Raw genomic sequence first — 26,191 nt, 5'->3', positions numbered from 1 at the left:
ATAGTTGTTACCATAATATTAATGCCTAAAATGCAAAACATTATTGTAAAGAAAGAAAAGAATCAATCATTAGTAATTGTACTGATGGTATCACCCATTTGAAAACTTGCATTGTACTCAGCAGCATAATTAGCCAATGCACATCAGTTAGGTTGATACCATTTTTTTTTTTTTTTAACACCGAGCACCGATACTTTTTTCAAGCGAGTCTCCCGCCCCGCAGACCCCAACAACCACCGGCCAAGGGTTGTTGGGAAGAGGCCCTTGTCCCCATCAACATGGCACTCACTCGCGCCCCCTCCCCCTTTCCTCCACCAGGCTGCATGCTCAGATAAGGGTCTGGTATAAATTTTGGGGAGGACTGTACGTCAATTTAAAAAAAAAAAATTGTGTGAGGTTCCCCTCAAAATCCATACCAACCCCAAAGGGAGCCGGCAGTACATTACAGCAGCGAGCATGTTTAAATGACATTTTTCACTTTAGAAACTTCATTGCTGTGGCATGTTCTACACATTGCACAGATGCGCCACTTTACAGGCAGGACTGAATTTTTCATTTTTATTATTTCACTTTAAGCATCATTAAAATCACTGCTCCTTTAAAAACGATTGTTTTAAAAACTTTTTTTTTTTGCATTGATACGTGTCCCCAAAGGCAGAACCTAGGCCCCCATACACTTTTTATGGCAAATAACCTGCATACAAGCCTTCAATAAAGACCTTTGAAGTTGCAGGTTCGAGCCCCATTGACTTCAACTATTCCCGCACATGCCGATTTGACAGGCACGTTGGCCGGCAATAGCGTGATTTTCCATTTGCATGTCCGCCCAGTTGAAGTCTTAATGGGGTTAAATTGGGTGCTATTATGTACCATGGGATCGCATATTTGTACTATAGTAAATTACCCCTATATAGTCTATATTAGATATAATCTAACCTTTTTGATAACACCTTATTAAACTAATGCTAGCCATACCCACATAGATTTATTTATCCAGGCTAAATCGCATGAATAGAGAAATCTAACCTGCTGGCTATTATATTCTGACAGCCACAGCACCCAAGGGTGTCTAAATACCTGAACAGTAACTGCATCAGGTTGGATGTATTTACTATTCCCGCCAACAGTTTCCACCCGGTGCAGTCGATTTTTTTCAATCAAAGTTTATCAAAGGGGGTGCTGCAGAAGTTCAACGAGCTGTGTATGGCCAACTTAAATGACTGATTAGATAATTGAAATTGTTTTAATCTAAAAGCACTGATAAGTTGCTGTGAAAAATGCCGTTAAATTGTTACAAAAAAAAAAAAAAAAGGCTCCAATTGTAGCATTGATCAGACATCAGACAAATCAAATCTAGGAAGAAATAGTTTTTGCTCCAAGATTGGGCCAAGTCTCCTGATGCTCAGACTATCAGGCAACAAAGGACAGAATGGAGAACGATTCTTGAACACAGCTACAACTCTGACTATTGCACAAGAGGTGCACACATGACACAGCCAAACGTTAGGTCAGCTCATGTTAATGCAGAGTCCCAATCAGCACATGTTCCATATTAGAAGAACAGTCTTTTGGCATGAATATAAAAAGGCAATACTTCTAAAAATAAAACATCTGTAGGAAGCTAATGACTGACACAGATACCGGTCTGACTATAGTGGCAACCCCACACCTGCACTGCATTACTCAATGGCACCCAGATTGGCAGGAAACACAATACTGCAATGTTTCTAATTGCTCCTTCCACTGCATACTGAATGCACAACTAAACACAGGAAACAGATTATACCAAGGCTAGAAGACTCCTAGAACCCAGGTGGTCAATGTAAGTGTGAATTCTGAATGACAGCACATTCTGTCACACCTAACACCGCACAGGTTAATCAGCTGCACTAACCAAGAACATTAAACATATTTCAACTCCAAAAAACGTAATATACCAACCATTAGGTGTGGTGGCTGCATTGGTTCTCTGTTTTTTTCAAGATTTTTCTTTTTTTTCCCTGGTGATCCTGCCGGCAACATTCTTCCTGCCCCAGAGAGACAACACTCATCGTACAGTGGTTTCTGTAGAGTAGTGTTGTCAATCTAGGATAGGAAATGTTTTAGGCCATACACAAATCTACCCTTAGCCCCCATTCACATTGGAGCGACTTGTCAGGTGAAATTGCATGACAAGTTGCAGCCTATTGCTCTGTTCAAATCGGTGCGACGCTGACTTTGCGGTGCCGCACAGATTTAAAATAGTAGTTTCTGCTCTTCTTTTGGCGATTTTGGATGCGACTTGGCTAGACATCTGTGCATGAAACCGCACAGATGTCTTACAAGTCGCACTGACATGCGGCTTTGAAAGCGTGCGATTTCAGATGAGGTCACACGATTTCAAAGCCACGGTCAATGGGCTTAAAGTACTATTAACCGGTTCCTGACCGGCTCCTGTAGATATACGTCGGCAGAATGGCACGGCTGCGCAAAGTAACGTACCCGTACGTTACTTTGAATTTGCCGCCATGTGTGCGCGCCTGCCGCGTTCTCCATGAGTCGGGTCACGGGTCCCGCGGACTCAATTGCCGCGGGGATACCCGCGATCGCCTCACGGAGAGGACGAACGGGGAGATGCCATTGTAAACAGCATCTCCCCGTTCTGCCTAGTGACTGTGTCACTGTTCTCTGCTCCCTGTCATCGGAGCAGAGATCAGTGTAGTGACACACACAGCCCATCCCCCTTACAGTTAAAACCACTCCCCTAGGACATACTTAACCCCTCCCCGCCCCCTAGTGGTTAATCCCTTCACTGCCAGTGTCATTTACACAGGAATCAGTGCATTTTTATAGCATTGATTGCTGTATAAATGACAATGGTCCCAAAAAAGTGTCAAAAATGTCCGATGTGTCCGCCATAATGTCGCAGTCCTGATAAAAATCGCCGATTGCCGCCATTACTCGTAAAAAAAAAAATAATAATAATAAAAATGCCATAAAACTATCCCCTATTTTGTAAACGCTATAACTTTTGCGCAAACCAATCAATAAATGATTATTCCAATTTTTTTTTACCAAAAAGATGTAGAATACGTATCAGCCTAAACTGAGGGAAAAAAAATGTTTTTTATATATTTTTGGGGGATATTTATTATAGCAAAAAGTAAAAAATAATGCGATTTTTTAAAAATTGCCACTCTATTTTGTTTATAGCGCAAAAAATAAAAAAATAAAAAATCGCAGAGGTGATTAAATACCACCAAAAGAAAGCTCTATTTGTGGGAAAAAAAGGACGTCAATTTTGTTCCGGAGCCACGTCACACGACCGCGCAATTGACAGTTAAAGCGACGCAGTGCCGAATCGCAAAAAGTGCTCTGGTCAGGAAGGGGGTAAATCCTTCCGGGGCTGAAGTGATTAAAGTGGTAGTAAATTCTGCATTTTGATTTTTACCTACAGGTAAGCTTATACTAAAGCTTATAAAAAAAAAAAAAAAAAAAAAAATAGTTTTGCGCTTTAAATAAAATTATTCAGCGAGTCCAGGCGTCGCTATCGTGACACTAAAGTAACAGTTCCATAAATCGATAAACAAGTGAAATGTGCCCTGAATTCTAAATCACCAAGTTCCTCCGCATTGTGAATTCCCCTCCACCACATTAATGGTTGTGCTCTTACCAAAGAGTGTTGACCTCCTATTACGGGGGGGGTCAAAAAATGCCTCATGTATCTCATATATACCATCAGCGGTCAGTATCCACCCCACTGAAGATGGAGCTCACTCTAAAGAGCTAGTGAAAAAAACAGCACTCCTCTTGTCTCAAACCATAAAACTGGATGACATACCCCAATGAAGAGATAAATGCCAATCCTTTACGATTGCACTTTATTAAAAGTTTTACACTTACATGCCAGCAGAATAAAATCAACATATTTAATCCTAAAATTTGCAAACAACTTTCATTACTGTGCCCATTTTTGGAGTGAATATGCTGATTTTCTCTTCATTGGGGCATGTCATCCGGTATCATGGTTTGAAACAAGAGGTGTGTCAGTTTTTCAACTTGCTGTTTAGAGTGATCTCCATCTTCCGTGGGCTGGATACTGACCACTGATGGGATATATTAGATACATGAGCTTTTTTGACCCCCTGTAATAGGAAGTCAACGCTTTCTGGTAAGAACACATCCATTAATGTGGTGGTGGTGAATTCTCAAGGTGGAGGAACTTGTTGGTGATTTGGAATTCTAGACAGTGACAACTGGACAATTTTATTTAAAGCGCAACACAATTTTTTTATATTTACTTTTATGTGCTAATATCTCACGTTAGTGGTGCAGCTACAAGTTTTTAATTGAATATTATATCTCAAGTGCAGTTTTATCTTATGTTATCATAAAGCTTACTCGTAGGTAAAATAAATATCTCCTAAATGTGCACCGTATATAATATAATTAGAGAGGTTATCCAAGATTGGCTGCAAAAGTGGACTTGCACTTCATTACAGATAAAAAACCTTCTGCATGCACCTTCCCCTGCAGCCTGCCCTAAATACTTATCCGAGCTTGATCCAGCAATGTGCATGAGAGCTGAGGCTCTAGTGGCTGTCTCCATCCTCGCTGGCTCAGATACAGCAGCTCCTGCTACTGTCCATCACAGCCAATGAGGAGGGAGCAGGGCTTAGGAGCAGGTATGCATTAGTGCCCCCATAGGAGAACGGAGCACCAGGGCAGGATCCTGAGAAGAGGAGGATTGGGGCTGCTGTATACAAAGCTACTGCACAGAGCAGATAAGTATAAAATTTTTGTTAACCGCTTCCGGACTGGCTCACGCCAATATACGTCAGCACTTTGAAGAGGGATATCGTTGTTATGGCAGCAGCTAGCTACCATAACCCTGGTATCCTCTTCTTCAGCAGTGAGCACTCCGGTTTCAGATAAAAGTGGTCTCTGCAGCGGATTCGCCGCAAGATCACTTTTAAATCGGTGGCAGGAGAACCCCCCCGCCCCAACCCCTTCCTGCCGTTCTCCGGTGCCCTCTGCCGCTTACCGGAGCCGTCAGTAGCAGCGGGTCCTCTCCTTGGCTTGGTATGGAGACGGGTGAAGGGAAGGTGGCCCCCACCCGTCTCCAAACCATTGCAGGGCAGAGGCAACGTCAAAACGTCAGGCCATAGCTCTTAAAGCAAAAATTTTTTTTTTTTATTGTTGCATTTTAGTGTAAAATGCGCCCCGTCCCGCTGAGCTCATGTGCAGAAGCGAACGCATATGTGAGCAGCGCCCGCATATGAAAACCGTGTTCAAACCACACAGCGAGGTATCGCCATGATCGGTAGAGCGAGAGCAATAAATTCTAGTCCTAGACCACTTCTAACTCAAAACATGCAACCTGTAGAATTTTTTAAAAGTCGCGTATGGAGATTTTTAAGGGTAAAAGTTTGTCGCCATTCCACGAGCGGGTGCAATTTTGAAGCGTGACATGTTGGCTATCAATTTACTCGGTGTAACATTATCTTTCACAAAATAAAAAAAAAATTGGGGTTACTTTACTGCAGTCTTATTTTTTTAATTAAAAAAAGACCACTGTGCAAATACGGTGTGACAAAGTATTGCAACAATCGGCATTTCATTCTCTAGGGTGTTAGGAAAAAAATATATATATATTTATTATTTTTGGGGGTTCCAAGTAATTTTCTAGCAAAAAAAACTTTTTTTTTTTTTTTTAACTTGTAAACACCAAAAAACTCAGAAAGAGGCTCGGTCCTTAACCACTTAAGGACCAGCCTCGTTTTGGATTTTAGGTGTTTACATGTTTAAAACAGGTTTTTCTGCTAGAAAATTACTTAGAACCCCCAAACATTATATATGGTTTTTCTTCTAACACCCTAGAGAATACAATGGCGGTCATTGCAATACTTTTTTTTGCACCGTATTTGCGCAGCGGTCTTATAAGCGCACTTTTTTTGGAAAAAATTCACTTTTTTGAATAAAAAAATAAAACAGTAAAGTTATCCCAATTTTTTTTATATTGTGAAATATAATGTTACGCCAAGTAAATTGATACCCAACATGTCATGCTTGAAAATTGCGCCCGCTCGTGGAATGGCGTCAAACTTTTACCCTCAAAAATCTCCATAGGCGACGTTTAAAAAATTCTACAGGTTGCATATTTTGCGCTACAGAGGAGGTCTAGGCTAGAATTATTGCTCTCGCTCTACCGGTCGCTGTGATACCTCACATGTGTGGTTTGACCACCGTTTTCATATGCGGGCGCTACTCGCGTATGCGTTCGCTTCTGCGCGCGAGCTCGTCGGGACAGGGGGGTTTAAAAAATTTTTTTTTTTATTTTTATTATTTATTTTAAAATATTTTATTTATTTTTACACTGTTTAAAAAAAAAAAAAAAATTGTGTCACTTTTATTCCTATTACAAGGAATGTAAACATCCCTTGTAATAGAAAAAAGCATGGCAGGACCTCTTAAATATGAGATCTGGGGTCAAAAAGACCTCAGATCTCATATTTACACTAAAATGCAATAAAAAAAAAAAAAAAAGTCATTTAGAAAAATGACATTTGAAAAAATATGCCTTTAAGAGGCGTGGACGGAAGTGACGTTTTGACGTCGCTTCCGCCCAGCAGTATCATGGAGACGAGTGAGCGCCATCTTGGCCTCACTTGTCTCCAGACACACCAGGCAGAAGGACGCGATCGCCTCCGCCGCTACCGACGGCTCCGGTAAGCGGCGGAGGGCACCGGATCGCGGCGGGAGGGGGGGGGGCCCTCTCCCGCCACCGATAAAAGTGATCTCGCGGCGAATCCGCCGCAGGGACCACTTTTATCTGAAAGCCGGCCGCCGCACGAAAACGGGGATACCGGGGTTATGGCAGCTAGCTGCTGCCATAACGATATCCCCGTTCAAACTTAGGACGTATATAGTCGTGCGGCGGTCGGGAAGTGGTTAAAGCAGAGTTCCAATTAAAAAAAATAAATAATAATAAATAATAATAATCGGACACTTGTCTGTCCCTGGGTCCAGCGATGCGGGGGAACGAAGCACCGCTCATTGCGAGTCACGCTGCAACTGGCCAGGCAATCATCTGGGACCTGCGACATGTCCCAGATGATTGCCGAGAGGGAGGGGGAGAGGTGATCTTCCTTCCGGCACTGCGGTGCCTCAGGGGGAAGTGGGAGCTGGAACCCTCTAAAAAGAGGGTTTCCGCCTCTCCCCCAAAAAAATGACACGCCAAATGTGGCATGACAGGGGGTCACCTTCCCTTAAAGGAAAAGTTCCATTTTTGGGTGGAACTCTGCTTTAAGTAGTTAACAAAAAAAAACACAAAGCTTTACAACACTTTACCTGGGTTCACATCTACTTCATGCCATAAGAGAAGTAATATCAGAAACACTGCCACCACTAACACGTGGTTAACCTATACAGCAAATGCTCCTACTCAACAGCCCAAGGCACATGACTAACCCCAGCAGAAAGGAAATAAATTGTGACAGCAGTTTAAAATATTTGCTGTTTCTCTGTCACACCAAACTGCTAAAAGAACAGAGGTGACAACCCAGACTGATAAAAATATTAAACAGGTTGGCATACAAGTCTAAGCATTCTCACAGCACATACTGGTATTTTATTAAGAGTGAAAAAATGTGATCTATACACACACACACACACACACACACACAGTTGTGCTCATAAGTTTACCTACCGTGCCAGAATTTTATTTCTAGGTCATTTTTCACAGAATATGAATAACACAAAAACTTTTTTTTCACTCATGGTTAGTGTTTGGCTGAAGCCATTTATTATCAATCAACTGTGGTTACTCTTTTTAAATCATAATGGCAACAGAAACTACCCAAATGACCCTGATCAAAAGTTTACATACCCCAGTTCCTAATACTGTGTACTGCCCCCTTTAACATTAATGACAGCTTGAAGTCTTTTGTGGTATTTGTGGATGAGGCTCTTTATCTTCTCAGATGGTAAAGCTGCCCATTCCTCTTGGCAAAAAGCCTCCAGTTCCTGTAAATTCTTGGGCCGTCTTGCATGAACTGCACATTTGAGATCTCCCCAGAGTGGCTCAATGATATTGAGGTCAGGAGACTGAGCTGGCCACTCCAGAAGCTTCACTTTATTCTGCTGTAGCCAATGACAAGTCGACTTGGCCTTGTGTTTTGCATCATTGTCATATTGGAATGTCCAAGTACGTCCCATGCGCATCTTCCTGGCTGGTGAATGCAAATGTTCCTCCAGTATTTTTTGATAATATACTGCATTCATCTTGCCAACAATTTTGACCAAATTTCCTGTGCCTTTGTAGCTCACACATCCCCAAAACATCAGCGATCCACCTCCGTACCTTTCATCATAGGCCTTGTTGACTCCTCTCCAAATGAAGCATTTATGGTTGTGGCCAAAAAGCTCAATTTTGGTCTCATCACTCCAAATGACTGTGTGCCAGAAAGTTTGAGGCTTGTGCTGTTTGGTGTATTGTAAGCAGGATACTTTGTGGCATTTGCATAGTAATTGCTTTCCTCTGGCGACTCGTCCATGCAGCCCATCTTCAAGTGCCTCCTTATTGTGCATCTTAAACAGCCACCACATGTTTTCAGAGAGTCCTGTATTTCACCTGAAGTTATTTGTGGGTTTTTCTTTGCATCCCGAACAATTTTCCTGGCAGTTGTGGCTGAAATTTTAGTTGGTCTACTTGACCGTGGTTTGGTTTCAACAGAACCCCTTCATTTTCCACTTCTTGATTAGAGTTTGAACACTGCCGATTGGCATTCTCAATTCATTGGATATCTTTTTACATCCCTTTCATGTTTTATACAGTTCAAAAACCTTTTCCCCGCAGATCCATTGACAATTTTTTTGCTTTCCCCATGGCTCAGAATCCAGAACCGTCAGTGCAGCACTGGATGAAAGATGCAAGGGTCTGTCAGGAGTCCAGAAACCCATTGACCTTTTATACACATACACTAATTACAAGCAAACCGATCACAGATGAGGATGGTTACCTTTAATAGCCATTCAAACCCCATTGTGTCAACTAGTTTGCATGTTATTAGGCCAAAATCACCAGGGTATGTAAACTTTTGATCAGGGTAATTTGGCTAGTTTGTTGCCATTAGGATTTAAAAAGAGTAAACACAGTTAACTAATAATAAATGGCTTCAGCCAAACACTAACCATGAGTGAAAGAAATGTTTTTGTGTTATCATCCATATTCTCTGAAAAACGGCCAAGAAATCATAAATTCTGCCAGGGTATGTAAACTTATGAGCACAACTGTATATATAATTATACAGCGCCTTGCAAACGTATTCACCCCCTTGGCTTTTTACCTATTTTGTTACATTACAGCCTTTAGTTCAATGTTTGTTTAATCTGAATTATATGTGATGGATCAGAACACTATAGACTAAGTTGGAGAAGTAAATTAGAAAAATATATACATAAAACTTTTTTTCAGAAATAAAAAAACTGATAATTGGCATGTGCGTATGTATTCACCCCCTTTGTTATGAAGCCCATAAAAAGCTCTGGCGCAACCAATTACCTTCAGAAGTGACATAATTAGTGAAATAATGTCCACCTGTGTGCAATGTAAGTGTCACATGATCTGTCATTACATATACACACCTTTTTGAAAGGCCCCAGAGGCTGCAACACCTAAACAAGAGGCACCACTAACCAAACACTGCCATGAAGACCAAGGAACTCTCCAAACAATAAGGGACAATGATGTTGAGAAGTCCAAGTGAGGGTTAGGTTATAAAAAAAAAAAAAAAAAATATCCAAATCTTTGATGATCCCTAGGAGCACCATCAAATCTATCATAACCAAATGGAAAGAACATGGCACAACCGCAAACCTGCCAAGCGACGGTCGCACACCACAACTCACGGACCGGGCAAGCAGGGCAATAATCAGAGAGGACAGCACAGAGACCTAAAGTAACCCTGGAGGAGCTGCAGAGTTCCACAGCAGAGACTGGAGTATCTGTACATAGGATGACAATAAGCCATAGAGTGGGGCTTTATGGCAGAGTGGCCAGAAGTAAGCCATTACTTTCAGCAAAACACAAAATGGCACGTTTTGAGTTTGCGAAAAGGCAAGTGGGAGACTCCGAAAATGTATGGAGGAAGGTGCTCTGGTCTGATGAGACTAAAATTGAACTTTTTGGCCAAAGAAAACGCTATGTCTGGCGCAAACCCAACACATCACCCAAAGAACACCATCCCCGCAGTGAAACATGGTGGTGGCAGCATCATGCTTTGGGGATGTTTTTTAGCAGTCGGGACTGGGAAACTGGTCAGAGCTGAGAGAAAGATGGATGGTGCTAAATACAGGAATATTCTTGAGCAAAACCTGTACCACTCTGTGTGATTTGAGGCTAGGATGGAGGTTCAAACTTCCAGCAGGACAATGACCCCAAACACACTGCTAAAGCAACACTTGAGCAGTTTAAGGGGAAACATGTAAATGTGTTAGAATGGCCTAGTCAAAGCCCAGACCTCAATCCAATAGAAAATCTGTGGTCAGACTTAAAGATTGCTGTTCACAAGTGCAAACCATCCAACTTGAAGGAGCTGGAGCAGCTTTGCAAGGAGGAATGGGCAAAAATCCCAGTGGTAAGATGTGGCAAGCTCATAGAGACTTATCCAAAGCGACTTGGAGCTGTGATAGCCGCAAAAGGTGGCTCTACAAAGTATTGACTTTAGGGGGGTGAATAGTTATGCACATTGACTTTTTCTGTTATTTTTGTCCTATTTGTTCTTTGCTTCACAATTAAAAAAAAAAAACCTTCAAAGCTGTGGGCATGTTCTGTAAATTAAATGATGCAAATCCTCAAACAATCCATGTTAATTCCAGGTTGTGAGGCAACAAAACCCGAAAAATGCCAAAGGGGGTGAATACTTTTGCAAGGCACTGTACACACACACACTGGCCACTTTATTAGGTACACCTTGCTAGTATCGGGTTGGACCCCCTTTTCCCTTTAGAACTGCCTTAATTCTTCTTGGCATAGATTCAACAAAGTGTTGGAAACATTTCTCAGAGATATTGGTCTATATTGACATGGTAGCATCTCGCTGTTGTTGCAAATTTGTCGGCTGCACATCCATGATGCGAATCTCTCATTCCACCACATCCCAAAGGTGCTCTATTGGATGAGATCTGGTTACTGTGAAGGCCATTGGAGTACAGTGATCTCATTGTCATGTTCAAGAAATCAGTGGTGAGATGATCTGAGCTTTGTGACATGGTGCATTATCCTGCTGGAAGTAGCCATCAGAAGATGGGTACACTGTAGTCATAAAGGGAAGGACATGGTCAGCAACAATACTCAGGTAGGCTGTGGTGTTTAAATGATGATCAATTGGTACTAAGGGGCCCAAAGCGTGCCAAGAAAAAAACCCCCACACCATTACACCCCCACCAGCCTGAACCATTAAATCAAGGCAGGATGGATCGATGCTTTCATGATTATGTCAAATTTTAACCCTACTATCTGAATGTCGCAGCTGAAATCAAGACTCATCAGACCAGGCAACGTTTTTCCAATCTTACATTGTCCAATTTTGGTGAGCCTGTGTGAATTGTATCCTCGGTTTCCTGTTCTTAGCAGACAGGAGTGGCACTCGGTATGATCTGCTGTTGCGGCTGTAGCCCATCCGCTTCAAGGTTTGATGTGTTGTGTGTTAAGAGATGTATTCTGCATACCTTGGTTGTAATGAGTGGTTATTTGAGTTACTGTTTCCTTTCTATCATCCTGCCCATTCTCCTCTGACTTTTCCTCCACACAGATGGCGTTCACTGGATATTTTCTCTTTTTTGAGCATTTTCTGTAAACCCTAGAGATTGTTGTGTGTGAAAATTCAAGTAGATCAACAGTTATTGTAATACACAGACCAGCCCGTCTGGCACCAACAACCATGCCACGTTCAAAGTCACTTAAATCCCATTTCTTCTGCATTCTGATGCTCTGTTTGAACTTTAGAAAGTCATCTTCACCACATCTAGATGCCTAACTGCATTAAGCTGCTACCGTGTGATTGGCCGGTTAGCGATTTGTGTTACCAAGCAATTGAACAGGTGTACCTAATAAAGTGGCCAGTGAGTGTGTATATATAAGTAAGGTGGGACAGACTGGCAGTTGGAAACCATGCACGAGACAGTGACAACCAGAAGCAGTCCAAGCAGGTTTGTCCTTCATTTTTATTCAACATAGCTAAAGACTTGCTTGCCCAAGTCCATAACGAAGCTCACATTAGTTCCTGATTACCAAGGTGCCTGCTATTGGGTGCACACAGCTAACATTAAACCATTCCTAGGTAGACGATTTAGGATTATCTAGGATCCCGTGATTCTGTGTCAAGGCAGTAGCATCTGCAGGAAAGTAGACAACAGTTGGAAAAGCCGAGGACCGGTGACATCACCCATAGGTTCCCATGTCCCAGCGCCGTTGTCTGTGCTCCCACCTCTCCCCTGCAGGGGCAGCTGGCAGACACAGGGGAGCCAGATCATGCGACATCATGACACAGGTTAGCCAGCATAGATTTTAGGAGAAGGAATTCTACTGTAAGTGTTCAAGTGGATGGGCGTTGTATTCCTGTGCATGAAAAACACATTAAATATAAGTTAGCAGATTCTTCTTTACTTCTGTGATGGTATGTAGATGATCAGTGGTCTCCAACCTCCCCAGCACCAGGGACCGGCCATACATAAGGCAACCCCTTCTGGAGGAAGGATTTTGTTGGGGGTACAGCTTGTCACCGGCAGAGGGGGTAGCCTAGATCTCACCAGTGCTCTACGAGATCCTGTGCCTGGCCCTGCTCTCCCCTCTACCTTTCTGCTTTTCATGACCACATAGAGGGAAGGGAGTAGTGGTGCTAGGAGAAGGGTAGTGGCACCCTCTGGTGATCGGAGGTTGGCAGGATGTGCTGGCTCACTCTGCTGCCGGCTCCACAGGCCGGCATTGGTCCACGGCTCAGGAGTTGGGAACCCCCCCCCCAAGTAGATGACAGAGGTTTCGTCTCAACTGTTTTGGGTTGAGATTGTTTGGACACAGGTGATATTGAGACACATCTACTTTGCAGCCAAGCAGGTTAACATAGCTCTTTGTTGCATTTTGTGTTAATCTGTAAATGTTTGACAACACCCAACTAAACCGGCCTCACGGATTCAGAATTGTATTTCTGCATGTGTGGAGGGTAGGGGCGCTAGGAAAGTCAGAGTTGGCATACAAAATGTACCTTGGGTTCTGAAGCTCCATTTACACAAGCAAAAGCTGTAAAACACACCTATATGCAGTATTACATGTTGATACTGATTTAATTTCCCAATAAAAGGGAACCTTTTAATCCTGATCTCCCACATACCTCTTCTGTGATTTCCAGGACATCCCCAACTTTGAGTTCCAGTTCATCTTCATTCTGTGGAATGTAGTCAAAGAGAACTTTGCACTGCCGCTTTTTAGACTCTGAAAACAAGAAAAAGTGGCATTAGAAAGTGACATTTTAAAGTATCCAACACAACCTGTTCCATTAGTGATTTTTTTCATTCAACCAGAAGGACAAAAAAAAAAAAAAAAAAAAAAAACATGACCCAATTCCCCCATCCACACAAATCAAGGTGGATGGGGAATGCACTCCTGCTGAACTATTGTGTTCTGATAGCAGGGAGATTTCCCCACCACCAGAACACACTGATCAGTGCTGCCAGCTATAGTCAGTGGTGCTGATTAATTGGGAAAAGCCAGACAGGGTCAATAGATCAACTTCTGTACAACCACTGTCACCATACACAGATCGAAACTCAGCCGGTCCCTGCTGGACCAGCTGAATGTTGATCCATGTAAGGTCAGCTAAAGCAATTCAATAAATCAGAGAATAAAAATAAAATCAAAAGCAGACAGACAGCATGTAAAATAAACAATAGATTACATTGACCACAATAACTTTACCCATAACAGTTTAATAACAATTAATGTTATTTAACAAAAGAACATATATTCCACAATACCCTGTTTCCCCGAAAATAAGACCTAGCGTGATTGTCAGTGATGGCTGCAATATAAGCCCTACCCCCCAAATAAGCCCTACCCTGTTTCCCCGAAAATAAGTCCTACCCTGAAAATAAAAACTACAAGGACTATAACTAGGGATTATTTGGGGGGTAGGGCTTATATTGCAGCCATCATCGACAATCACACTAGGTCTTATTTTCGGGGAAACAGGGTAATTATGCTGCTACAATTAGGGTGCAGTAAATTTCCTCTGGCACTGCCTCTGTTTGTTGGTGCTGGAGGCCGCCATTTTGTTGGAACCCAGCTTGTCACTTCCTTATTGGAAAAGATCCCCCTCTTCTTGGTCTCAAATAACGGTGTCGCTTTGTTCAATTAAAATATGTACATTTCCAGCCTTGATTATATGTGTTGATCATAGCGAGGCTGACAGAAGCTTCAGGCCCCTTAAACAAGGGGCAGGCTCAGTTAGGCCCCATACACACTATTAGATTTTCTGCAGATTTTTGTCTTCAGATTTACCAAAACCATGTAGTGCAAGGGCCTGCCTGATTGCATACACATTGAAACTCTTAAGGTTTGACCTCATATTATATGATTTTGGTAAATCTGAAGAAAATCTAATAGTGTGTATGGGGTCTTAGAGTCCACCTGCTCGGTGGGGAATCTGTCCACTCAGGCGGCGGATGGCTGGTCTGTATCCACTTATGCAGAGCGTACACAGAAACAAGCCACTCTTCTATGGGCTGTTGGATGTACAGTATCTCACAAAAGTGAGTACACCCCTCACATTTTTGTAAATATTTTATTATATCTTTTCATGTGACAACACTGAACAAATGACACTTTGCTACAAAGTAGTGAGTGTACAGCTTGTATAACAGTGTGAATTTACGGTCCCCTCAAAATAACTCAACACACAGCCATTAATGTCTAAACTGCTGGCAACAAAAGTAAATACACCCCTAAGTGAGAATGTCCAAATTGGGCCCAAAGTGTCAATATTTTGTGTGGCCACTATTTTCCAGCACTGCCTTAACCCTCTTGGGCATGGAGTTCACCAGAGCTTCACAGGTTGTCACTGGAGTCCTCTTCCACTCTTCCATTATGACATCACGGAGCTGGTGGATGTTAGAGACCTTGCGCTCCTCCGCCTTCCATTTGAGAATGCTCCACAGATACTCAGAGGTGTGTTTGGGGTCGTTATGTTGGAATACTGCCCTGCGGCCCAGTCTCCAAAGGGTGGGGATCATGCTCTGCTTCAGTATGTCACAGTACATGTTGGCATTCATAGTTCCCTCAATGAAGTGTAGCTCCCCAGTGCCGGCAGCACTCATGCAGCCCCAGACCATGACACTCCCACCACCATGCTTGACTGTAGGTAAGACACACTTGTCTTTGTACTCCTCACCTGGTTGCCGCCACACATGCTTGACACCATCTGAACCAAATAAGTTAATCTTGGTCTCATCAAACCACAGGATATGGTTCCAGTAATCAATGTCCTTAGTCTGCTTGTCTTCAGCAAACTGTAGGCTTTCTTGTGCATCATCTTTAGAAGAGGCTTCCTTCTGGGACGACAGTCATCGAGACCAATTTGATGCAGTGTGCGGCGTATGATCTGATCACTACAGTCTGACCCCCCCACCCCTTCAACTTATGCAGTAATGCCTGCAGTACTCCTATGTGCATTACCCAAAAACAACCTGACTATAACGCTGAGTATGTGCACTCAACGCCTTTGGACGACCACGGCGAGGCTTGTTCTGAGTGGAACCTGTACTGTTAAACCGCTGTATGGTCTTGGCCACCGTGCTGCAGCTCAGTTTCAGGGTCTTGGCAATCTTCTTATAGCCTAGGTCATCTTTATATAGCGCAACAATTCTTTTTTTAAGATCCTTAGAGTTCTTTGTCATGAGGCACCATGTTGAACTTCCAGTGACCAGTGTGAGAGCGATAACACCAAATTTAACACACCTGCTCACCCATTCACACCTGACCCTAGGGTGACACCTATGCGTTTTTTAGTGCATCTTCCAGAAACGCACTACAGTCCATTTAACATGATTTCCTATGGCACAAGTTCACATCTGTGTGTTTTGCGGCCGGTTCGTTTTTGGAAAGGGTCGGGGACTTTTTCCCGCGATTTGTGGGTAATAGATCTCAATGAAACCGCACCAGAAATGCAAGTGTTCCGAACCTTAACAACGAGTCATCAGCTCTCAGCTAAGTGAATGTGAAAAAAAAAAAAAAATTTGGCCAGGTCTATACCATGCCCTTCTGGTCCAGTACGGATTCGGAGGGGACCGCCCTGCAAAAAAGTTTTCTTTAAAATGGAGTGCCCGCCCACCCCCAAATCTATACCAGATCCTTATCCGAGCATGCCACCCAGCAGGTCAGGTAAAGGTAGGGAAAGAGCGAGCGATCACCCCCCCAATCCCCAAACCATACCAGGCCACATGCCCTCAACATGGGGGGTACTTTGCCCCATGTTGATAAGGACAAGGGCCTCTTCCCGACAACCCTGGCCGCTGGTTTTGGTGTCTGGGGGGGGGGCACTCCTTAAAGGGAGGCTTCCAGAATCCGATAAGTCCCCCGCCCGCAGACCCTGGCCACTACCGACCAGGGTTGTCGGGAATAGGCCCTCGGATAAGGGTCAGGTATGAACTTTTGGGGGGACCCCAGGGCATTAAAAAAAAAAATAAAAAAAAATAAAAAAATGGGAGGGGGGTTGATTTCCCCTCCGAATCCATACTAGACCTGAAGGGCCTGGTATAGACCACGCCGTTTTTTTTCACAACATTTTTTTTTTTTTCAGAGGGAAAGCCCGCTGACAGCTGATGACTCACCGGTTGTTAAGGACGCGGCGGCTGGCTTCCCGGTTCCCTCCTTAGCAACCAGCTATATACAGTGTGTTTACAGTGTGTTAAAGAAAGAAAACGTAAAATGCATGAAAAAACACATAAAACATGCTAGTTTAAAAAAACGCAAAATGCACTGCAAAACGTGCCCGAAAAAATGCATCAAGCTCAGCTGCATAGATGCGAACCTAGACTGAGACTTTGTAACACTAACGAGTCACATGACACCGGGGAGGAAAAATGGCTAATTGGGCCCAATTTGGACATTTTCACTTAGGGGTGTACTCACTTTTGTTGCCAGCGGTTTAGACATTAATGGCTGTGTGTTGAGTTATTTTGAGGGGACAGCAAATTTACACTGTTATACAAGCTGTACACTCACTACTTTACCTTGTAGCAAAGTGTCATTTCTTCAGTGTTGTCACATGGAAAGATATAAAATATTTACAAAAATTAGGTACTGTATATGGACAATGTAATGTAAGTTTACACACAACTGCCATCGGATCCACCAGACTGTTTTTTGCAGACAGGATAGGATCGGATGTTGGCTGGTGTCAATGGACACATGCCTGTTGAAATCTGATGCTCCATATTAGAGACTGGAGAGGCCAATCAGGTCTGCCTGAAAAATCTACAGATGGACCTGATTGGTCTGCCCATGTTGAAATAAGAGCATATCAGGGGGCGATAAAATATGACAATATCCTTATAGGTTTAACTATTTGGTGTCTCCCTGTCAACTCTCCTGCTTTTCTTTTCTCCCTCCCCAATCTGTGTTCCATCCTACACTCTGTCATTCCTGTTGCTTTCTTTCATATTCAGCATCAGTGAATCTTAAAGCTGTCAGGTGATCAGGCTTTAGTCAGTGGCTCCGATTTTAGGCACAGCGTCAAGAATAGAGAGCAACTGAGCACGTGAAGAGCAGGATGCATTACTGGATTTTAAACAGTATAGGCACCTATTTTTAAAGTGTTTGTTAAACCCCCCTAAAAAAAAAAAAAAAAAAAAAAAAAAAATTTATTGATCCCGTTTCTTTAAAGCATGTTATACAGCACAGTTCTTGTGCCGTGTAATTTGCCCCCCCCCCCCCCCAACACCTAAAATACTTGAGTGACCATGCCAGCTTCTGCCCTCCTCTCTGTACGCTGACCACGAAAATTAGGGTTGCTGAGCCCTGAAACCGTGATCAGTTTACGTGCCTCTGTCATTCACAGCCCTGCTCTCCTGTGTCTGTCTCCCTCTGTCTGCCTTCCACTCCCTGCCTGTCAGCTCCCCGATTCTCCCCTCCTGCTCTAAAAATAGCAGTTTTGTTCTTCTATAGTTCCCTCTGATATATAACATTAAGCTCCCTAGTGGATGTAATTTATATAAATATGTGGTAGAATAGCTTACTTACGCTTACGCTCACGTGACTCCCCACCGGTCTCCTCTCTTCGTCTTGGCTGACATCAGCGGGGGGTTGGGGCGACTATTACGAAAACGGTCGTACGGTATTTGGATCGTGTGTACGGGGCATTATCCTCCTCTTCTTAAGGTCCTCCACCAGCACTCCTGGCTTCTCTCCCCTCCCCCCCACCAAATGTTTCCTCCCCAATATCTTGGCACAACTACAGAGGTGCAATCAGGAGGGAATGTAAACAGGGGTGTGTGTACATATGTATGTTTTAATCTTGACCCCTAATCCAGTACAATCAGAATTTCCACTCTTCCAACAATTGATCCATACTTGGATCCCTTTTCAGAGGCATTCGACAGGCGATGAAGAGGAGCAATGTCACCTCCTGTTTTACCCTCATAAATGCAGCACCACTATGCCACAACCATGTGCAATGCACACAGTTGTGAGGAGGCCCTATACACCTGGGAGTATACGTCCTGCTGCTGCCTCTGTAAAAACACAGCTAAATAGCATTTTTTACCACCCCCAAACATCATGTGTGAACGAGTCCTTGGTTCCCATCTATGCAACTGAGTGCTGCGTGTAAAGCAGCCCATTCATTTCAATGGGCTGTCCTATCCACAGAAACACAGGGAAATAAGTCTCAGATGCCTTTTTGAAAATTACAGGTGGTGTATATAGCCTACTGCCAGCAGCCTGTCAAAGTCAATGACAGGCTGAAATATGCTTTGGATGTATGCACATCCACACAGTACTCAATTACTGGGCCATGAATGAATGAATGCATACATGAATGAATGAATGAATGCATACAGCCAAAGTGTATTTCAGTTTGTCAAGCTAAGTGCACCACCTGTATATCCTGGGTACCAAAATTTATATATTGTACAGGCAAATGCAACTGAGTGCATGAAGCCTAATGCTTTAAAAACAGTGGTTTTCTATTGCATACATTTGCAAATATACTGTATGTAAAGCCAAAATGCCCCGCCAAGGCCCCTGTGTGAAGTTTGGTCCCCAACTTTAATCTGCGCTCCCACCTTGGGACACGTATAGCAACAAATAAATAGAGAGCAGACATGCCTTGGAGGTAGCCCCTTCTCTTAGGAGGTACAGAAACACACCAAAAGGCCAAACTAATACAACATAGACTTCCTGCCATGGCAGGGTTACTCTCTCTAAAAGATGGAGAAACCACTATGCGATCCGTATTAAAAATTCACCGTCTTGAAACCAAACAATCCTGCACATTACAAAATCCTTTGGCATAAATAAGAAATGTGTACATAAATGTAACGAATGTCCAACTCCCTATATTTAACAGCTTAAAGTAAGAATCTTTCTGAATTTCAGTCCCCATCACAGATGTACAGAAATTATTTTGCAGGAAGAACGAGAGATGGGAAAAGGCAGCCAAATTACTCCTTCCCCTGTGTTCCAGAATTTATCAGCATTAATAACATTTATATTCCAATACTATTCTCATCGTTCAATCTTCAATTGAGATTGAATGCCGAGTGATGAGCCGGACTCTGCATTTCATCACAGTTAAAACTGGTCTTGCAGAATACAATCATTTATGTCTGTGACACATATTATTCATAACTCAGCAGTGGCCTGCTTTATGAATAATAACTGATCTCTATTGTCTTTAGCTATACAAATTTAGCTTTCTAGGAGTTGGGTATTGACAGACATTACATGAACAAACAGCCATGACTTCTACAGCCAAAAATGAACCCACAAATTCTGAAGAAGTCACAAGGTGAAATGTACACTCTACGCCTACACTATTCAATGTTCCAGGAAGCACACGGAGGAGGACAGGAAGAAGTCATGTTTAGCTTTGTACATGGCAGTCACATACTTTTCTTGAAGGATTTGTTGTGAGGAGGCGGTGGTCCAATCCCTGGAATTCCGTAAACACTCATCCGCTGCACCAGACTAGCCACATTGCCAGGTTTCTCCCTTTTTGGAACATTCTCTTCCTTTGGTTCTGTATCTTTCTTAATTTCCTGTGGGGCACAGAAGGACAAATCAGATGACAACTCCGATAATTAAAATTTACCAAAAGCAGCAGCATCTCCTCAACAAATTAAAGTGTTGGTAACCCCCCACTAAAAAATAAAATCTTCCAAATTATAAAATATCTCTGTGCACTTTGCTTATTGAAACATTCCTTTTGGAGAATTAACTTGTCTACTCTGTCGGTCAATAGCAGCTCCTTCTTGGTGCCAACAATCTTTGGGCTCATACAGCCTCTGCAGCATTGCCTCCACAGTGGGAAGATGCTTATGCGCAGCTTTCCAATTGGAGGATCCTTATGCTTTTCTATTGTGAGGGTGCCATCAGTCAAACCAATAATGGAGACCCGAAATTAGGAAGTGATTACCAATCATTTGAACACTAACTCGACTACAACATAGTGACCACATAGTTTCAACTTGTAAAGGCCACAGAAGCCTGTAGATGGCAGTGTGCATTTGTTTAAAGTGGTAGTAAACTGAATTTCATAAAATTTGTTGACATGTTTCTTCTTCCTGCCATTAGCCATGATGTACAGTACATTGAGACGCACATGTGCAGCTCAGCGAACATTTATGGCTCCACATCTGTTGTTGTGGCGATGTGACTCCCATGCTCCCTCTCCAATGGCTGAAGGCACAGAACCCGGCAAGAAGAGCGGGCAAACATAGAAGCGCTGGGGCCCCGCAGGATCGATCGCACTGCACTGGAGAGCACCGTTTGACAGGGAAGTCTGTCACAATGTGCTAATATGCTGTGAACTCTAGCACATTATGACATAACCCACCTACAAAAAAATGTAACGGAGCTAACTACCGCTTTGATACAATAATTGCATGAAACAATTCTAGTATTAAAAAAAATTATAGAAGACTTTAAAGTGGAACGTCATGCTCCCAATCAACGATTATTTTTAATCCTCATGCTGCTAGCCTTAGTAAATAGATAGGAAACTATATCGTATTTAGTTTTAAACTTTTCTTTTTCATTTCTTCAGTTACTTTCTGGTTTCTTGCCTAAGCAATTTATGCCATACAACCCAGGAGTCATCAAGAGGGGATGAGAGGAGGAGGGGTTTTCTCAGCTAACACCACTCTCCTGCCTGCATGCTTGAGCTAAGGGCAGATGGATTCCAGTAAGTAAATCCTACATGAATCATCTGCCCTTACTCAAGATGGCCACAGCCAGAAATGCTAGGGGGTTGTTTTTCAAACTGATTTCTCAACATAATAAAGCATGGAGACATGGATGGATGGCTGGTGGAGCTTGCTTTGAACATTAAAAATGAATTAAATAATGTTTTTGGTGCTCAGATAAAGAAAATGATTACACACTAACACCATATAGAAGTCACTACAATTCTCCGCTCCTCTAACACAAAGTCACAGGATCTGTAGGTGTACGCCAATGGGCCTGCATACATACAAAGACCAGATAAACTACCGCCTTTGTGTGTTTTATTGGTGCCAGAGCCATGCAGTATGTATGTGTATATTTTGTGATTATTTCAGTAATAGTAATAGTGTGATTAAAAGCAGTCCACTTTTCAACTATACCATGGTTTCATAAACTCTACAGAGCATTTGGACTCCTTCTCTTCCTCCTACAAATTATCCTGCTGAAGTTAGCCACAATAGTCCAGATTTGGCCAGAGGTGGTGTGCAGGCCAAGCCTTTGACCACCTTCAGGATCACTGGTCTACTGCGTCATATGGCTTGACCAGACATCTGAAGTCCCTGGAGGAAAAGGCCTTGACTGGGTATTAGCCAAAAGCGTTAAACCTTGTGCAGCTTGCAAGCGTGCACTCTTTGTGGTGGTGGATTCACTTTGTCCGTCCTTAAAAGTCACAGAATTTTCATCAACTTTCGCTGTTTATTTTCCATTGGAGGAATTTTCAAGGTTTCACTGTCCACTCGAGGAGGACTTTATATATGTCACAGGATTCACTTATTGGGACGTATCATTTTTATTTATTTATATTTGGTTAATATGTTACTTTGAGAGCGCAGCTCCCTTTTTTTTATGTATCTTTATTTGTGTGCATTTCACTTTGAGTTGCAGCTGGAGTTATTAGGTTTGTATACAGCGCAGTCTTTTTTCATATATATATATATATATATATTTATATATATATATATATATATATTTATATATATATATATATATATATATATATATATATATATATATATATATATATATATATATATATATATATATATATATATATATATATATATATATATATATATATATTTTTTTTTTTTTTATTTTTTTTTTTTTTTTTTTTTTATACTGTACAATTCAGGTTTAGGGTGGCATAAATTATCACAAAACAAGTGGGAAGTCTTTCTGAGCTGGTAAATATCAATAGAATGTTGGTAAAAGGCAGAGAAACTGCCCATCTATAAACAGGCGAAACCATATGGACTAATATTTCTCATGTAAAGGAAATAAAAACAGGCACATCCCATCAGCTGATACTCTGCAAAAAGTCCCAGGATTCCAGTCTTCGCCAGCACGATGACAAAGTGGAATGTCAATAATGCAGAAAAACAGGTGAGCACATGCTGAGACAGATCCCCTATATCGATACATTCACCTTTGTATTTCTTGTCATAAGGGTAAACTAAATCCAGTGGAGACCCGTTCATAAGGGCGAAGCCCCCTCTTTACAGCCACCCCCTCTTTGACCAATGGATAGATTCATGCATAGCATGTATCTATCCATGGCCACCGTTGCCACCTCCTATTCAGGTACCCGGCCCTTTTGGGCACCTGAATTAGAGCGGTGGGGGGTGTTTTTGAAGCACGTGATTAGGCTCCAACAGGCGTCAAAAAAGGTGACCTGCAAGCGCCTTGCTTGGCGCTCACAGTTCACCCAGGTGAGTTAGAACAGCGAATATCTGCTTTTTTAACACTGAACCGCCTCTCCACCAATCAGGTGCTCGGGTCTGTTACGACAGGTGCTGTGAACGGATGCCTAGTGAGGCTGCAATTAATGGGCGCAGCGAGGCTGCAATTAATGGGCGCAGCGAGGCTGCAATTATTGGGCGCAGCGAGGCTGCAATTATTGGGCGCAGCGAGGCTGCAATTATTGGGCACAGCGAGGCTGCAATTATTGGGCACAGCGAGGCTGCAATTATTGGGCACAGCGAGGCTGCAATTATTGGGCACAGCGAGGCTGCAATTATTGGGCACAGCGAGGCTGCAATTGAGGTTTTTTTTTCACAATTTTTCAGTTTGTGCAATTAATGGGCACAGTGAGGCTGCAATTGAGGTCCCCCCCACAATTTTTCAGTTTGTTTGCGCGCCCCCCCCCCCACCCCCCCATAATTGTTGAGCACCAGCCGCCACTGACTAAGCCTAAAATAAAGTTACAATATATGAAAAAGATACAAAGCTCAAAAAATAAGAAACGATCCAGCCAAAACTCCAAATCAACACGTGGGATGCTCTCTGGATTCTGGCCGCACTGGATTACAGAGAACATAGAGTACTGTAAATGAAGCCAAGTTTTGCTCTTTGAGAGCAATATTTCTATCACCAGACCTCCTCCGTAACACTAAACTGAGGACCTATGCGGGCTTTAAAAGCCTATGAAAAATATAGGGTATTGAAGTTTGTTGCCATGGGCGCCCACAAATTTAAGGTTTGACATGTTGGTTATTTACTTGGTGCAACCTCATCTTTTATATTTTACAGAAAAATTGGGTAATTTATTGTGTTTGTGTGCCTTGGAATAACTTTAGTGTATTTTTTACTGAAATTTTGCTTTTCCTTGACCTTTGCAGTAATATCAAGTGACATTAAAACGTCGAACTACCACTATTTTATTCTCTAGGGTGTTTGCTTTCAGAACACAGCAATTACTAACAGCCACAGATAATGGCCGCAAGGGCCTCTCACTAATCCCAGACACACAGCAACAACGCTTCCTCCGAACAGCTATCCTCGCATTCTCAGTTGCCCGTGGATCCACAGTGTTACGGGACTACATGTCCCATGGTACACTTGTCCTGGCTTCTCATTGGTCCCTGGCTGCAACCAATGGGGAGGCAGGAGGAATCGGAGAGGGCGGTGATCTCCGCAAGTGGTGCTTTGTCCCTGTCTAGCGCTGCTTGACAGAAGGGGGACGAGTGGGGGAAATACACTGACAGCCCGCTCTCACTTTTCACTTCAGCAGCTTCCCTGTGCAGGAAGATTAGAGAGCGCAGACAGTGGCGGCGGCTTCTCCCCCAATTTTTTTGGAAAATATGAAACATGATGTTGCGACGAGTAAATAGATACCCAACATGTCACGGTTTAAAATTGCACGTGCTTGTGGAATGGTGACAAAATTTGTTTCTTAAAAATCTCCATGGGCGACGCTTTAAAAATGTTTAAAGGTTACCTGTTTAGAGTTACAGAGGAGGTCAGTGCTATAATTATTGCTCTCGCTCGAACGTTCACAGTGATACCTCATGTGTGGTGCAAACACTGTTTGCATATGCTTGGGCAACTTACTTATGCGTTTGCTTCTGTGCGCGAGCATGGAGGGATGAGGGCACTTTAATTTCTTTACAATGTCCCTTTAGGTTTTTTTTTTTTGGCACTTTTATTCCTACTACAAGGAAGGATGACAGGTCCTCTTTAGGGAGAGATCTGGGGCCAAATCTCTTTTTGCTTAAAAAAAAAAAAGAATTGTTCACTTCCACCCTATTGCTCCGGTCCTCCAAGGCCATAGATGCAATCAGAGACAATCTGATCTCCGTTTGCCTCTGTGGCCAGCCGGCCGCACCGGTGAAAATGGTAAGCCCAAGAAACACTGGCGAGCGGTGGGAGGACTTCCCTACCCGCCGATTTTGAAAGTGATCCAGCGACTAATGAGCCGCTCAGACTTGCTTTTATGAGAAAGCCAGCCGTCGGCTGAAAAAAAATAAAAAATACCAGGGTGATGGCTGAGTCAAAACCTTGGTAAATCACTTGCAACCTGCAATGTATAATACTTATTGTGGTCGGCAAGTGACTAAAGGGAAAAAAAATAAAAAAAACGGAACCAGGTAATGCAGATGTGCAGTCACACAAAGGGTTGTCCTTAACAGAGAGTTAAAGTCAAATAGTGCAGGTAAAGGGGGCAAGCAGGAAGGGGGTTCATAATTTATTTTTAACTTCAACATTTTCTCTTCATTTTCCTCTTGCCCCAAAAAAAAGGGGACAAAGGACCAATCGCCAGTATTGCCTGTGATCTCCCTGCAGCTAAACATTTCCACCCTAACAGACTCACCAGGTCTTGTTCTGCACTGTGATTCTGTGAGAAAATGGACATCTTGATAGAGGCATATCTTTGCTTCCTCATATCAGAGCTTTCCCTGTTGACTGGTGACCTAATTACTAGTGGGTAAATAACCAGAAAGCAGTAGAAGAGTAGGATCCACAAAATAATAAAAAAAAGCAGGGAGATCCTTGTACTGCAGGTCCGCGGGTACAGCCTCCCCTCCAACAAGGAGAACAGTCAGCAGCACTGTAGTGACATAACCAATCTCCCTCCAAGCCTGGTAAGACTAGTAGGTCGAGACAGCGAAGCCTTACAAAATCTCACACTGCAGAAACAAGGCTGAGAAAAAAAATGCCTAGCCAAATATCAAGAAGAATAATGTTATTTTTCCAGAGGAATTTCACACAAAAAGGTAGATTTTTGCCAAGGAGCAAACATTTCTAGATGTCCTTATAATAGATAAAAAGGAAAAAAGGAGAATGGCGCAAGATATAAAAGTCCGTAATATTTTATGCTATCGGCAGCTCCCCATAGAGTAGAAGCAGATCTCAGCATAACAAGAGGGAACAGATGGGGGCTCCAGCCTAGGTGTAGTAGTTTAAAAACACAGATTTTTTATAAAAAATGTATAGTAG

General features: G+C 42.7%; 1 protein-coding gene across 7 annotated transcripts in view; it reads right to left on the bottom strand.

The window, feature by feature from the left end:
* Positions 1-26,191, bottom strand: part of CD2AP (CD2 associated protein) — a 196,539-nt gene that overhangs the window by 65,174 nt on the left and 105,174 nt on the right. For all 7 annotated transcript variants that reach the window (XM_073625279.1, XM_073625277.1, XM_073625278.1 and 4 more), the window contains 2 exons: positions 20,142-20,289; positions 13,368-13,468 (listed from right to left, as the gene is read on the bottom strand). In XM_073625279.1, coding sequence (XP_073481380.1) covers positions 13,368-13,468; positions 20,142-20,289 — 249 coding nt within the window. The remainder of the gene's footprint in view (positions 1-13,367; positions 13,469-20,141; positions 20,290-26,191) is intronic.

This window comes from Aquarana catesbeiana, linkage group LG04 (genome assembly GCF_042186555.1).
Source record: "Aquarana catesbeiana isolate 2022-GZ linkage group LG04, ASM4218655v1, whole genome shotgun sequence".
NCBI lineage: Eukaryota > Metazoa > Chordata > Amphibia > Anura > Ranidae > Aquarana > Aquarana catesbeiana.
The sequence above is the reverse complement of the archived record's forward strand: the minus strand, read 5'-3'. Positions and strand labels throughout refer to the sequence as shown.